The 14,661-nt window shown below is 39.2% G+C and overlaps 1 protein-coding gene across 1 annotated transcript in view; it reads right to left on the reverse strand.

Annotated features, from left to right (window-relative positions):
• Positions 1-14,661, reverse strand: part of COL5A3 (collagen type V alpha 3 chain) — a 598,884-nt gene that overhangs the window by 229,588 nt on the left and 354,635 nt on the right. The window contains exons 17-22 of the mRNA XM_078650321.1: positions 11,747-11,800; positions 9,736-9,789; positions 4,981-5,034; positions 3,415-3,459; positions 2,690-2,743; positions 2,553-2,597 (exon numbers count right to left, since the gene is read on the reverse strand). Of these exons, the coding sequence (XP_078506447.1) occupies positions 2,553-2,597; positions 2,690-2,743; positions 3,415-3,459; positions 4,981-5,034; positions 9,736-9,789; positions 11,747-11,800 (306 nt within the window). The remainder of the gene's footprint in view (positions 1-2,552; positions 2,598-2,689; positions 2,744-3,414; positions 3,460-4,980; positions 5,035-9,735; positions 9,790-11,746; positions 11,801-14,661) is intronic.

The raw sequence follows: 14,661 nt of genomic DNA on the forward strand, positions 1-14,661 counted from the left end.
TCTTTTAATTACCGTCCTTATCAGAGGCTTCTGAATAGGACCTTTTAAACCACATTAAAATCTGTCCAGAAAAACACAAGTGGCCCCAACAAAACAATTTCATAGATACTAAACATATGTAAAGTGAAAATCTATAGGGATATTATCTTGCACATGCGAATTTGCACAGAGCTAGAAGAGAAATGAGTCTTTTCTAATCAAATGTATATATATTTATTTATTTATATATTTATTACACTCTTTTAAATCTGCTCTAGGGTATTTATACCGTGATACAATGCACTTTATTGCGAAATTTGCACAGAAAGATAAATTGAATATGTACATATTACTATGTAAATGTGTCTTAAGGTATTTATACCGATATGAAATGTATGCCAATATGCAATGTGGAGCCAAAAATGCTTCTATAGCGAATGTACAGATTTGTTATTACAATTAGAGCACTGTCACTTTAAATTGCATCACCAACAAAAGAGAAAAAAATGCAAATGTTGGTATATAAGAAACCAGGTGACCATTTACTGTGTCATGTGATCAAGGTACGTCAGTACCGAAACGCGTAATGGCCGACTGAGTAGCAGCTAATAAACCAACGATTTTTCTACTAACCTGGGTCTGTGCTCCATGTGTCTCTTCGGGAGAAGAGAGCGCCTGCGTCTTTGCTTGCGAAGTGGAGTGGCGGTAATATATATATATATATATATATATATATATATATATATATATATTTACTCCAAGGAATGCGGCACACAGGTAGGATAGTTTTATGAAAATCCTTTATTCACTCGTACTCGGACCCATAAAGGATTTTCATAAAACTATCCTACCTGTGTGCCGCATTCCTTGGAGTAAAATTGTTTGAATGGGCCAGGATCCGGCCCCTATGCAGAGCACCCGCAGCAGCGCGCATTGTGGTGGAGGATCGTTTTTTGTGAGAAGTATATATATATATATATATATATATATATATTCCATATGCAGACACCAAACAATTGGAAGCGAACAGGCGCCTTGCCAATGAAGAAGGGAAAATGCTTCCCGAAACGCGTATGATGTAACCAGGCATATGAACTTTGAAATCGCGGGGACTGCCGTGTTCGTTTGCAGCAAGATGACAATAAAGAGATTTTGAAGCACACGACGTGAGGCTTTCCAATTGTTTGGTGTCTGCATATGGAATATATAGTGGCCTGCCACGGTCACGGAAAGCCCCATCGAGATTTATGCGAGTCCGTAAGCACCGATGAAAGTTGGTGGTGCTTACGGTGTCATGTGCGACGATGTCATCAAGTACAGAAGGCTTCAACCTAACATGTTGCTTACCTGCGAAACCAACATATGGAAGATTTAAATAGAGGAATGCGAGAACAGGCGCCTACAAAGGACTCAACATTTAAAACTGCAACTACCGAGATGCAATGAAACCACGCCCACTGTGGTAAGACTCAAAAACACGCTACAAAAGCAGCGAGAATCTCAGCCTGTTAAGTTCCCGTGTGCCTTGCCAATGAAGAAGGGAAAAATGCTTCCCGAAACGCGTATGGTGTAACCAGGCATATGAACTTTGAAATCGCGGGGACTACCGTGTTCGTTTGCAGCAAGATGACAATAAAGAGATTTTGAAGCACACGACGTGAGGCTTTCCAATTGTTTGGTGTCTGCATATGGAATATATATATATATATATATATATATATATATATAAAATCCAGTTTTGTTAAGTGCAAACTAATCACCCCTAAGGTTTTCAAGGCGCTGGGGGCCGTCGGAGAGACTAGGGGGCATATTATCAAGGACAGGCGATACAATATTGGCGCTTTTATCGGCAGGAAACTGCCGATAAAGCGGCGATACTGGCCTTGATAATATGCTCTATGAATTCCAATCGAAGCCCATGTTAGATGTGAACACATCTAACATGGGCTTCGATTGGAATTCATAGACCATATTATCAAGGCCATTATCGCCGCTTTATCGGCAGTTTCCTGCCGATAAAAGCGGCGATAATGTATCGCCTGTCCTTGATAATATGCCCCTAAGTGAGCAATTTCCCAGAGGTACATGGTGCTGAACAGAGCTGCCGCCGGGGATCGAACTGTGAGCCCTGCGCTCTCGAGTCAACCTGCCCTGGCTGCTGTGCCACACCTCTCCCACAATATATCATATAATATACAAATATATCTTTTTTTACTTTCGTGCACAGCATGTGATACAGGGCAGTCTACATTCTTAAGTGCAGTTTGTACCATTCACATATAACCTACCTACATAACCGGCTCTCTTGTGTCTAGAAACTTTCAGTTTTATTAGCATTGTGAGGTGATGTTCCTCATTTTGGCTTCATATTGACACACTTCAAGAGATAATTGTGTAATTAATAAGATACAAAAGCACTTAAAGTAAAAACAATCTACACACGCGTGTCATTGTAGAAGTTCTGTCAAAAGTTTTATCTGCTGCTACAGAATTTCAGTTTTAGATGTCGGGATCATTAAAAAATAAATCATTAAATGCAAAAGAAGTCGATGTGGCCCCCTTTCACATCTTACCAAGTTTCCCTTGGCTCCTGGGTGCCCATCGATCCCATTGACTCCCTGAAATATTAAAGACAAGAGGTAAGTTCCATAAAATGTCTGGTTACTTATGAAAATGGCGACATATTAACATGACAGGCTGCCATGCGTACCGGTTGTCCTGTTGGACCAGGGAGACCTCTCACACCCACTAAACCACGCGGTCCCTAAAATGAAAAATAACATATGTTAGATTATAGTAAAACGCAGTGGTCACACTGATTAGAACAGCTGCACACTAAGGACCAATGGCCAGAGGGATCTGGCAGTAATCCTACCAAACAGGCAAAAACGTGAAAATGTTCTCATTTGGGAGTGACTGGTACTCTTTTAATTTACCCTGGAAGGATAACAGAAATGATAATATACATTGATAGAAACTGTGAGGTGACTGTGCCTTTGTGGGTTACCCATCCATCCAGTATTGTTGGGAGCATATGATTCTTCAACTGAAAGTCACTATAATGGTGCTTTCAGGCATGAAAACATTCACTATATTGCCATTGTCATTCTTGCTTGCTGGAGTTTATGACATCATTCACTTAATCCATTAAACATGTTATGATATCCATAATTTACAGGGAAGAGGATCTCCCTATCTTGACGATCACACAGGGTGTAAGTGCTTTTTAGCAGACAGTAAGCTGAGGTTTGCTAGTGCTCTTAATGTTTATTACACTCCAGGAAGCTGCAGGTATGCACATCATGGAATACAAATTGAAACCTACATGCTAGGCGGCGGACATTTGTTAATTTTCTGTGACATCCTATTCCTTAGTTTGTCCAAGATGCAATGCAAGATACAGTTTGACACAGAAGGTATTCAGGATGTACTCACTGGTTCACCGGCTAAGCCTCTTGGTCCAGGTTGTCCATCTGATCCCTAGAAAAAAAAAAATTATAGTAAAAACTTTGCCAACCATAGATTAACCAATTTGTTGTCACCACCAGTGTGTAATTTTAGGGGCTTCTCTACGTAGAAACATCAAAGTTGCTTGCTATGTCTTCACATTTACTGTAAGGACTGCAACATTAAATACAGCTATAGAGCTGTCATATTTTTGGAGAGCCTGTGGTTACAACTTCACCGAGAGGTAATGAGGGAAACATGGCATACTGTACAACTATGAGACTTATAGAAGAACTTATATTATTTTTACCACGAGCACCTTTCATTTATGATTGTATTGATATCCAATAAAGAGAAACAGATAATGACCCCATATTAGGAATCTGTTTATATCTTACATTTAAAAGGAAAGAGTATACAATATATTTTGATCAAATACTATTTCTTAATTAATCAATTGGAGTGCATCATAAATATTTATCTGTGAACAGATTTGAAAGACTTTGGCTTGATTCCGTTTTTAGAAAATATGAGGTATTGATACACAATAATACTGTGTTGCGAATACAACTCTTTACTGCTATTGCTGGTCCATTGCAACCTAAATTGTCTAGCATCGCCAGAAGACGAACATCCATATCTCTCTCTTTGTCTCTGGTCAAAATGCTGCGTGCACTGTTGCATATGAGTGGTGAAAGTGAAGACGCCTTCTTAGAACAGCCCCTTTAAGCCATCTTTTTCAGCATTGATCGATAACATAACCTAATCCGGGGTGCTTTGATGGTTAACGAATGCTGATTAACAGCTATTGTTATTGCTTACTAGTATTCATTACCCTACTGGGTTTCGCAGTGCAGGTATAGGAGCCATTATCACCTCAGTTGAAATAAATATGTCTGTAGAGAGGTTCTAAATGCTGTAAGAGAGGGTGATGAACAAAATTCTAGTTGATGAAAATTCCTGATGGAGGGCCCTGGAGAGAGTGGGATTTCAGATCACTTGCTATCAGCAAAAGACACAAGAAAGCCATTCTGTAGCACCGGGGGTTCTTTGTTAAAGGTGTGTTCTTTGTTAACGTCGTATTCTTTGTTAACTGAGTGTTCTTTGTTAACAGCTCTTCAATGAAACTCTCTGAAAGAGCTTTGCCAGATACATGACTGATACAAAATATTAAATATTGATAATATCAAAATAACTGCAATAATGGTTGTAAAAAAAGTAATGATACAAAGTACCAATAACACTTTGATGAGACCTAAGGGAGAACGTTGTCACCGAATTTTAGGAGCAGGGCATGGTGATCACTTATTGAAGGCATCTGAAGATAAAGGTGGTGGTGCAGTCTTTTCTTATAGCCTCTCCTTTTAGTGATTCATAATAGCAATAAGATGCTAATTATAAAAATCCATAGACAGAATATCTTACTACTACTATTACTGCACTGCTAATACTGCTTATATTAACAATAACAGGAACAACATTAAAACAAAACTACTACAAAACAACAACAACAACAATAATAATAATAGATGTAAAATATGGACAAATATTTACCTTCTCTCCATTGTCTCCAAGTGGTCCCACGGGGCCCTGCTGCCCCACTTCTCCCTGAGAAGGAAAATAAAATGAGTCTAATCTTTTTATTATAGGCAGAAACTCCTCATTTTTACTCACATTTTCATCGATGCCTCAACACTCCTTTCTCAAATTGTCTAAAAGGTTCTGTGGTAGACAAGGTCAGAACTGTTAAAAGCTCTGCAAATATGTGGATTGATTTACTGAGGATGTTTGCTAATTTTTTCATAGTTTTTTCTGATTCTTTGGTCTTTGGACTGCTCTTTGTTCTAAATGAATCATAACACTTACCTTTAGTTTGGCCATTCTGGTTTTTAGAGCAGAAAAGAAGGGATTCACTTTATTCAAACATGCACAATACTGTACCTATCTGGAATTACCAGTTTTTTATGAAATTCTAGCTGGAATCCACTGAATATGATTTTAATAGCAGTCATACTGTTTCGTCTTGTGCAGTGAGGGGCGTTGTTCTTTCATTCTGAGTGCCGTACGGGGCATTCAATACTGCTACAGCAAGCCAATCCAGGAACCTGTTTTTACTCCTTGGATCAGAGAGCCGTCGTTTTTTGGGGCAGTGGTTTAGTTGATACAGTTTTTATTTAAAATGGACTGTTTATATGTAATTATCTGATTTTAAAGCAGTCTTACTGTTAGGTCTTATGCGGGGGGGGGGGGGTTATTAATACCAAGTGTTGTATGGAGCAATCAATACAGCTACTGTGAGCCGATCCAGGAGGCTATTTGTACTCATGGGATCAGAGAGCTGAAAGGTTTTTGCCAGGGGTCTAGTAGTTTGAGAAGGGGAAGCCCTGACCTCTTTTAAGAAGGTTTGCAGCGTGGACTCGATGCGTGTATGCTGAAGGCATGCCAGAGGCCCTGTTCACATCTAGTCCCCCCTCAAGCATAGGATTAAGTACTCGACCCAGGAACTATGCCACCTATGACCAAAGACCTGCTGTAGTGGTGAGTCTTTGATGGAGTTGCACTGTGCCCCTTCACCGTGGTGGAAGTTGTGGGGCTAGCTTATCTAACTGTAGTCTGCAATGGAAGGAGAATGCATGCTATTTGGAGCTTCATTCCTCAATGTTCACTACATAAGAATGCTTAGTATGTTTTTGATCTACTCCGTGCTGAGGCGATCAATGTATTATTTTTAACAGAGTTGTAGATGAGTAAGTCCTTTGCTCCTGACGTTGCACTTGCCCTTCCCGAAGGCTACCCTTTGGTCCCTATGGACAGGATGGGCAGCAGAGCTGGGAGCATGGCTGTTTTTGAAAACTGTTTCCAGTGCTCTACATTTGCATTAACTAGGCTTAATGGAGCAGAGGCATTAGGTTTTTGTACCTCCGTGTCAACACAAATTTCTCTAGCCTGGGCATTGATCTATCAGCCCTTAATATGCAGGAGATATCCTCAACTCTCTAGATGATGTCATTGCAAAATATCTACCTCAATTTTCAAATTTTACCCCCTGAGAGACCTTAACATACATATCGATTATTTTGCTCAGGCTGTGACACTCCTAGAGAAGTTAAATTCTTTAAACCTGAGACGATATAGTAATCTCCCCACACATCAAGCAGGGCATACTCTAGATCATATTTTATCCAACTGTAGTGTTGAGATGAGGAAAGTCAAAAGCATTCGCTTGTCTGATCACTTTATTATTCACTACACATGGGTTGTGGAACATTTCTCCTCCAATAGGGCCCTTTTGAAGCCAAACTCAAACCTAAGGATCTATATGGTGGATATAGAAAACAATTTCTTCTGAGGTATCAGAAGAGATGTAGAGTCTGATGTCCCAGCAGTTAACTCCTGCCTATTGAACTTGAAAAAATAACCCAGTTTAAAAATATTAAAACCTCAGTCAATTTTAGATGTTATGTTTCAGCCCCCTTTGTTCAATGTCAAGCACAAAAATATGTGTAACTAATGTAAGAAATTAGAGCGGCGCTGGAGAAGGCATTAACTCCCAGAGGATAAAGAACTCTATAATAGGGCCCTAAATAAGATATCCCAGTGTGCCTTTATTGCTGAACAAAGTTTAGGAGCCAATAACAATTCTTGTGAAATCTTAAAGACAGTGAAACATTTTCTTCACCTCTGGTAGCTCTTACATATCCTTTAGCAGCATCTGCCATTTTATGTAAGGATTTATCCAGTTTCTTTGATGATATGATGCTTAAAGTTGTCACCAACATGGTGGCAAATCCTATCATCCTAAATACAGAGAAAATGCTGGTGAAGATAGTCGGGCCCCCAATTGACCATTTTGGCAAATTTCCTATAATTTCATTGGAGGAGTCTGAACAAGATACCCTCTCCTGTAAGTTTGATGAACCCTGTCCCCTGCACATTTTAACCTTGATTTCTATGGTGATCAATCCGATTTTCAATCAATTATTCAACCGTTCTATTTAATCCACCACTGTATAGCATTTTAGACGCAGGCCAGACTGATTTCCACTGCAAAAAAAAAACGTTTAGTAGATAGGTCCCTGCTGGCATAGTTCAGGCCTATCTCCTTCTACTGGCTGCATCTCAGATGCTGAAAAAACACATTAATTGGCAGTTATCCAAAAACTTGGAGCAAGGTGTGCTACCGCTCCACACTGGATTCAGACAACGTAAATGAGCTACCGTTCCACACTGCATTCAGACCACGTAAAAGTACTAAATCAGCTCTAGTGGAGGTGACAGACTCCATTAAATTGGCACTTGAACAGGCTGCATTGGTTAAACTTGGTTTACCCACAGCCTTTGATTCGGTGACACACTCCATTCTCCTCCAGGGACTGGAAGACATCAGTGTCAGAGGTACCGCTTTGGCATGGATTCCCTCATTTCTCATGAACAGAGGTCAAACAGTCTGGATAGCACTGTATTCTTCTGACCTCAAAAATATTAAGTTTGGAGTCCCACAAGCCTCAGCATCGAGCCCTAGCCTTCTTAATGTTTATGTGGCTCCCTTGTCTTCTTTAGTTGAATCATTTCGGGTCCGGTTAGTGTCATACGCAGATGACATGCAGCTCTTTTTCTCAATCGTTAAGGTCTCCCTGAGGCACCTAGGATGTTTAAGAACTGTCTGAAAGCCGTTTTTCAGTGGATGTGAACTAGCAATCTCCAAGGTAATGCTGGAAAAATTGAGAGTCTGTTGTTTCTTCTCCCCCTCCCCACTGGGACATTGAGTGCTGGCCGGAGTGCGCTGACTCGCCCCCTCTGTCGAACAGCTTAGCCCTTAACTTGTGCATCAGTTTTGACTGCCAGCTGATCTTCAGTTCTCAGGTTGCTGCAGAAGTTGGATCCTACTTCAGTCTTTTAAGATCGAGGAAGAAATGTCTTTCCCTGCTCCGTTTACTGGCATAAAAAACTGTCATACCTACGCTTATCACTTTGCGTCTGGATTACTCTAATACATTGTACTTAGGTCTTCCTGCCTCTTTGCTGAAAAAGGATACAGGTGGTTCAGAATGCAGATGACAGGCTGTTAATAAATGTTCTGGGGCTGGTGGCGGTTTTCCCTTACATGAAGGAGTTGAATTGGCTACCTATCAGGGACAATTCATTTTAAAATATTAGCTCTGGCTCACAGGGCTTTCTATCATATGGGTCCACAATATCTTTCAGTGAGACTCACTCATTATCTCCCAGCCAGAACTCTTGACCCTTCTGAGGCCAGGTTGCTTTGCAACCTAAGATGTGGGCAGATTCATCCTTTTCCTATCTCACAGCTCATGCTTGGAATCTACTTTCACCTCATCTGCACAAAGTCTGGGATGAAAACTGCTTTAGGAGGTCTCTCAAAACCTAGGGGCATATCAGCAAGGCGATGCGATAAATTTATCGCTGCTTTAGGGTCTGTTTTCAGACTCACAGAGGCGATAATTTTATCGCCCTATCAGCAAGGACACGCTAACGCGTGAATCCATGCCTTAGCGCCTGTTTCCTGAAAGCCCAGCTTTGCATCTCTAATGAGATGCAAAGTGGGCAATCCTCACCAAAATAACTGGAGAAATGTCGCTAACCAACATTTCTCCAATTATCAAGGTGTACGCTAACATGCAGAGCGATAAGAAAAGTAGCGCTAACCACGGTTATTGCTACTTTTCTTACGCCTGCTTTTATTCTGATTTAGCCATGTAATCTAATGGGAGGTGGATTACATGGCTAAATCCACCCTGCCCTATCAGCAAGGTATCGCCGGTCGCAGTGCGATTATTGCTGAAATACCAGCAATAATCACTCTGTTTTGTGGATAACGCGTGGATTTCTATCGCTTGGGAGATAAGCGTTGTTTATCCTTGTGCTAAGAGCGCTGAGCGATAATTATTGCAGGCCCTTGCTGATATGCCCCCTATTTATTTGACAGACTTTTCTTATTAGGAACAGATAGAGTGCCTGGGGGATGGGCGTAGGCCATCTGTTCAGGCCAGGACACTCCTTCTTGAGTAGCTGTGCACTCTACAAATGCATGATTGATTGATTGATGCTAGCAGAAGCTAAACAAATCAATTATTCTACACAAAGCTGACAGGAAACCCCAATAATTAATGTGGATGTTTTCTTTTCCAAAATAAGAAGAGAGGGTAAACTGATAATAGTGTAGCCAAGTAAGTTAAATTTAAATTAACTCTACCTCATTCACCTTTTTCTCTCAACAGTCACCTTGGGAAGTTGTCTCAAAATTGTAAAAGTGAATTGGAGAAGCTTTGCAAAGGTCTCATTTCTTACCCTGTGTCCTTTCTCACCAGGAAGTCCGGGTAAGCCATCAAAACCTCTGTCGCCCTATTAAGAAATAAAACATTGGCTTAAAACTTGCATAAATACTAGATATGCCGTTTTGGATAAGTATCAACTGTTAATTAAAAGTATTCCATTTCTGTGCACTTTGTGTGTGAATGTCTGTGTGTGTATTTTTGTGTGGGTAAATACTCACTACGAAGAAGCCAGTAACATGAGCAAATTGTTAAGAATGCCTTCCATAAATTACACATTTGCAAGTCTTTTAGGGATGTGGCTTCAATAGAAGGAATCAGTCCATTGATGACACTTTTCATCTGAAACCATGGCTTACATTATTTGTCATGTAGTTAGTGTGAAAAACGGGGGAAAATAAAAAAAGGGCAACACAAAGATAAATCCCAAAGCAGTACAGAAAAAGAAACCAGAATAGAAAAGTATCATTAGTACCATTAAATATAAAGACTAGTTGCATAGAAGACTTGAAATATACAATTAAATCTTCTTCTTTGGATAAAATGATTCAGACATTTTGTTTTAAACAGACATATATAAAACTGTCAGCAACAAAGAATGCATCTGCATTTTCCGGTTGCATTATAAAATGTTACTTGAAACTAGTGTATTCATGCATTTAGGCTGCATCTCCTGAAGTTAATCCATAAAAATCAGACTTCCAAACAACATATTCCTCAAACTCCACTGCTTGCAAATCCGGCTTTGCTTGTGATCTTTTTGCATCACCCAGTCATGTTACTTCATTTGTGGGACATAAGTAGAATACCCTGCAAATTTCCTATTAATTCCAAATAATTATACAGTTCCTTGTTTGAAATAATTTCATTCAATGGTGTGGTTGATATCAACTTTTCTAGATAATACATGAGATAAATGCTGCGGAATACTACTATTTTAGGAGAAAAGATAGCAAATATTTAGAATTTCTAGGATGTGACAAAGCTAAGGAATTATTATGAAGCATTTTCCATATGTAATCTAGAAACACCTACATACTCCTCTGATAATTACGAACTTAATTCTAAGAATTACTTTTGGCTGTATTTGTGTTGTCTGTCTGCACACTTATTATTATTTAATTATTATTTAACATTTTATATAGCGCGCAGTTACCCTCGGGCATCCCAACGCTTGTCCAGACACCAACAGTTAACCAAAGGCAAGTTTAGTGCAATTAAGCAGGAAACAAATAAATAAAGAAGTGTTAATACTTCTTAATACTTAATTGTTATATACTTAATACTTAATACTAATTGTAATACTTCTTGTTAATAACTTAATAAAGAAAGTGTTGGGGTAAGTAAGATTTCTCAGCAAAGCAGTTAAATGAATTTTAAGGTGACATAAATAACAAAAGCTTGCTATTCTGTAAGACATGTCATGAACATTTCCATTATTATAATTATATTACACCATGCACCTTTGACGCAGAACAGTTTATAAACTATTTCGTTGCACAGGTGAAATAAGGTGTAATTTTGCAGATCCAATTCAGCTGCAGAGGTAATTGTTGCAAGTTCATTACCTGTCCCCTGAGATTAATGCAAAAAACAAAAGCCTGCGAATGTTCTCAATGTATGTAACACAAGTTGAATAAAGCAACAGGACTTCCTAGTTGTCTTAAAACAGATGTTTAGTTTTCCCACTGTGAACCCCTATCCCTACAACCCCACAGACGCAGTTTAATAATGTGCTTATTGTCATCTTCCCAATTATTATCACTATTTTGTGATCAAATAAGCTGTCAGAGCTGACCCAAAGATATAGATGTTTGTGTATCTGTACTCAGTTTACCATGTTTTATCTTGTTTTGTGTGTTTCATGTAATGCTTATTGCATTATGTCAGATTTTAGGATCACAGACTGTTTTTGTATTTTAAAAATGAATATTAGCTTAAGATTGTGAGAGAATGTTCAAAAGCCAGACTCCCATGAAACACTCTGGGTATTTCTTGACAGTTTTACAGACTCAATTAGAACTTACCTTTGAACCAGTTTCTCCTGGAGCACCTCTTCCTCCATCGGTACCAGGGCGGCCCTGAAATAAGAACAGTAGAATATTCCATTCAACTGTTATTAATTAAAACATGTTTGACACTTGACCACATTCTCAAGGATGCCAGCAGTGTACAGTATTGTATGTTACCACATTCTCAAGGATGCCAGCAGTGTACTGTATTGTATGTTTTTTCCAACCCATGTATTGAGCAGTAGAAGACATTGTTTAAATTATTACAACAGCAAACTGTAATGAAACCGTATCTTAGAGTCTAAGAATGCCCAGCAAACAAAATCCCAAAACCTCAACGTTTTCTGGTCACACATATACGTCTATTATATAACCAGCAAGTGCCCTAACATCTTAAAATAATGCGTTTTTAGGACAAATGTGGCGCATGTTGAAATAGGTCCTAGTCCTAGTCACTTAGCATATATTCCACATTTTGCAGCTTTAACAACAGTTCTCTATTAATTGGCCCATATCAGATTAAAGTGTTTTGATTATATTTAACATACATATATGCATCAACGTCATATTATTCCAGTATTTCTTGGCCCATTTATCTATGTCTGACTACTTGGAGTCTCGCCACTGGCATGCAATTTGTTGTTATGCCAGCAGAACTGCTGAGCATTTTGCATATAATTTACACATGTTGATGGTTCCAGTCGACAGCACTAAAGACCCAAAGGTTACCGGGAGGCCTGCTGTGTTTGTAGGTTTGTTCAATACAGTATCTCAACATTTTAGGGTTTAGGATTGGACAGGTTGTGAATATGTGAATAATGACTGCTTCTTGTTTCTGCCATAGAGAAAAACATTACACTGCTCTAGAATGTGGAGAACACTTTGATATTTTTGCTGGGATTGCATAAAAATCAAATCAGATTTTATATTGGTGACGTCTTTTTACCGATAAATTGGAAGTGCAAATGGACATTGCATGAGATTCTGAGATCAGTTCTTAAGTGTTTATCTGTGTATTGCCATCTTAACCATTTTACCTCTAACAAGACATTCTGGCCCTCTACTTTTGTAGAAAAGACAAATGGTTGAATGTGGAAATGCAAGACTGGTACAATTTATGCAAAGTTTTCCAATGTGGCTCTAATTTCTGTGTGCTTGCCATTTTTGAAAGATAGCAAAGAACATGTAAATATGTTTTAAAACTAGTTTTGTGAGATTTTGAACTCACTAGTGAATATCTAAAATTATGGTAGCACCTGTTGACAATATAGTTAAAATATCAGTTGCAAACTAGACTTTAACTAAAGGGAATTGATCGGGATCTAAACATTCTGGGGCACTGACAGGTCAGTCAAAATATGTGACTATTGACAGAGAGCTGTAACTTTTTTTTTATATAAAAGTCAGTTTATATCATACCACTTCTATTCTCCAAAGCATATTGAGCACCGTTAGGTGCCCCCCTCTAGTTCAGGGCCCATTAACCTCTTACTCCCTGCTAAAAAGGGGTTTAGAGACAGGAGTGGCTGAATTGCAAATCATTTTCTACTGGCGCTATTTCATGCCCTTCGTTGTAAGTTAAGGCAGTGCTTGGTACACCGTATTATGAAAGCAGGTTTCTGGAGGTGGTAATTCGTGACAAGAATGTTTGTGCATCTTTCTTGTCTGGCATTTTATTATGATGGTGGTGATGGGTTCTATTGTTTCCTTAGCTGCGTTTGAGTTTACTCCCAGAATAACTCAGCTCTGTGTGACATCAGAAGTGGCCCTGCGGAGGTGTTTAATTCCTAAACTACTAGTTGAATAATGCAAACTTGAAAAACATCAGGACGAAAATTAAAAAAAGCTGTGGGATGATCAAGGCCACTGCAATTATGTGGTCCTTTTGGTAATGCGTTTTACGCATAACTATGAACCTGCTGTACTTGTTGCATAATCCATCATTTTCTGCATAATCTGCAGATTTTAACAACAACAAAAATAGTTTTTAGCTCAAACAGAACAAAAGTTACCACAACGCTACCAAATGTGTGTCTACACGGTAACAGGCCTTTTTGCCACCCATAGGCAGGTCACCTTTCAGTTGCTGATTGCTGTATTTATGTGTTAAACAGATAAGTTGCTGCACACTATAACGAATCCCCAGTTTGCGCCACTCGCCAATCTGTAAGACCTCCACGAAGAACCAATAATGTGCTAAGTAAACTGCAACTGTTGAAAGCGCTGAAGGCTCTGTTTCAAATAAACATTTCCGGGAAATTGTTTGTAATATGCCTGCATAAAGAATGACACAGCACCCAGTTCGCTGACCAAACAGGATCCTTATTTGGAAGTGCAACCCTTGTGTGTTTGTTTAGGGTTTTTGTCTGGTCCTGCCTTTGGTTACTGCTGTGGCTTAGATGCTCTTGTCAACACTTACAGTACAGACTAGCAGGCCCTTAAAGGGAGGCCCCTGTTAAGGGAAATTTCTTAGAGTGGCTTATTACTAAGTCACGTTCAGAGCTTGCCTTGTGAAAGAATACACGTCTGCAGCTTTAAATTCATGGGCTGAAAACAAAGGCTGAAAAGAGTTGGATTTATCTGTAAAGCTAAAGATATGTATCCTCCTAAAGTGATGATTGACGTCACAGGGTTGGACTGACAGGTGTCTTAAGTAGTTGAAGGGCTGGAGCAGAGCCATTTTACGAACTTAGGAGGAGGTAAATAGTTGCTTGTCACAGGAGCTTCCAAAGCAAGTATTGCTTTTGGCTGAAAATATAGCAATGTTTGATGACTTATCTCTAGTAAACAGCAAACACGTAGCGAATAACATACACATCAACATAACACCACTACTAAAACAAAACATGGTCCATCAGAACAAGACAGTCAAAACAGAAAGCAACACAAAAACTACAGAAAACCAAAACTACATCAAAATAGATACAGCA

This window comes from Lissotriton helveticus, chromosome 1_1, assembly GCF_964261635.1.
Source record: "Lissotriton helveticus chromosome 1_1, aLisHel1.1, whole genome shotgun sequence".
Lineage (NCBI taxonomy): Eukaryota > Metazoa > Chordata > Amphibia > Caudata > Salamandridae > Lissotriton > Lissotriton helveticus.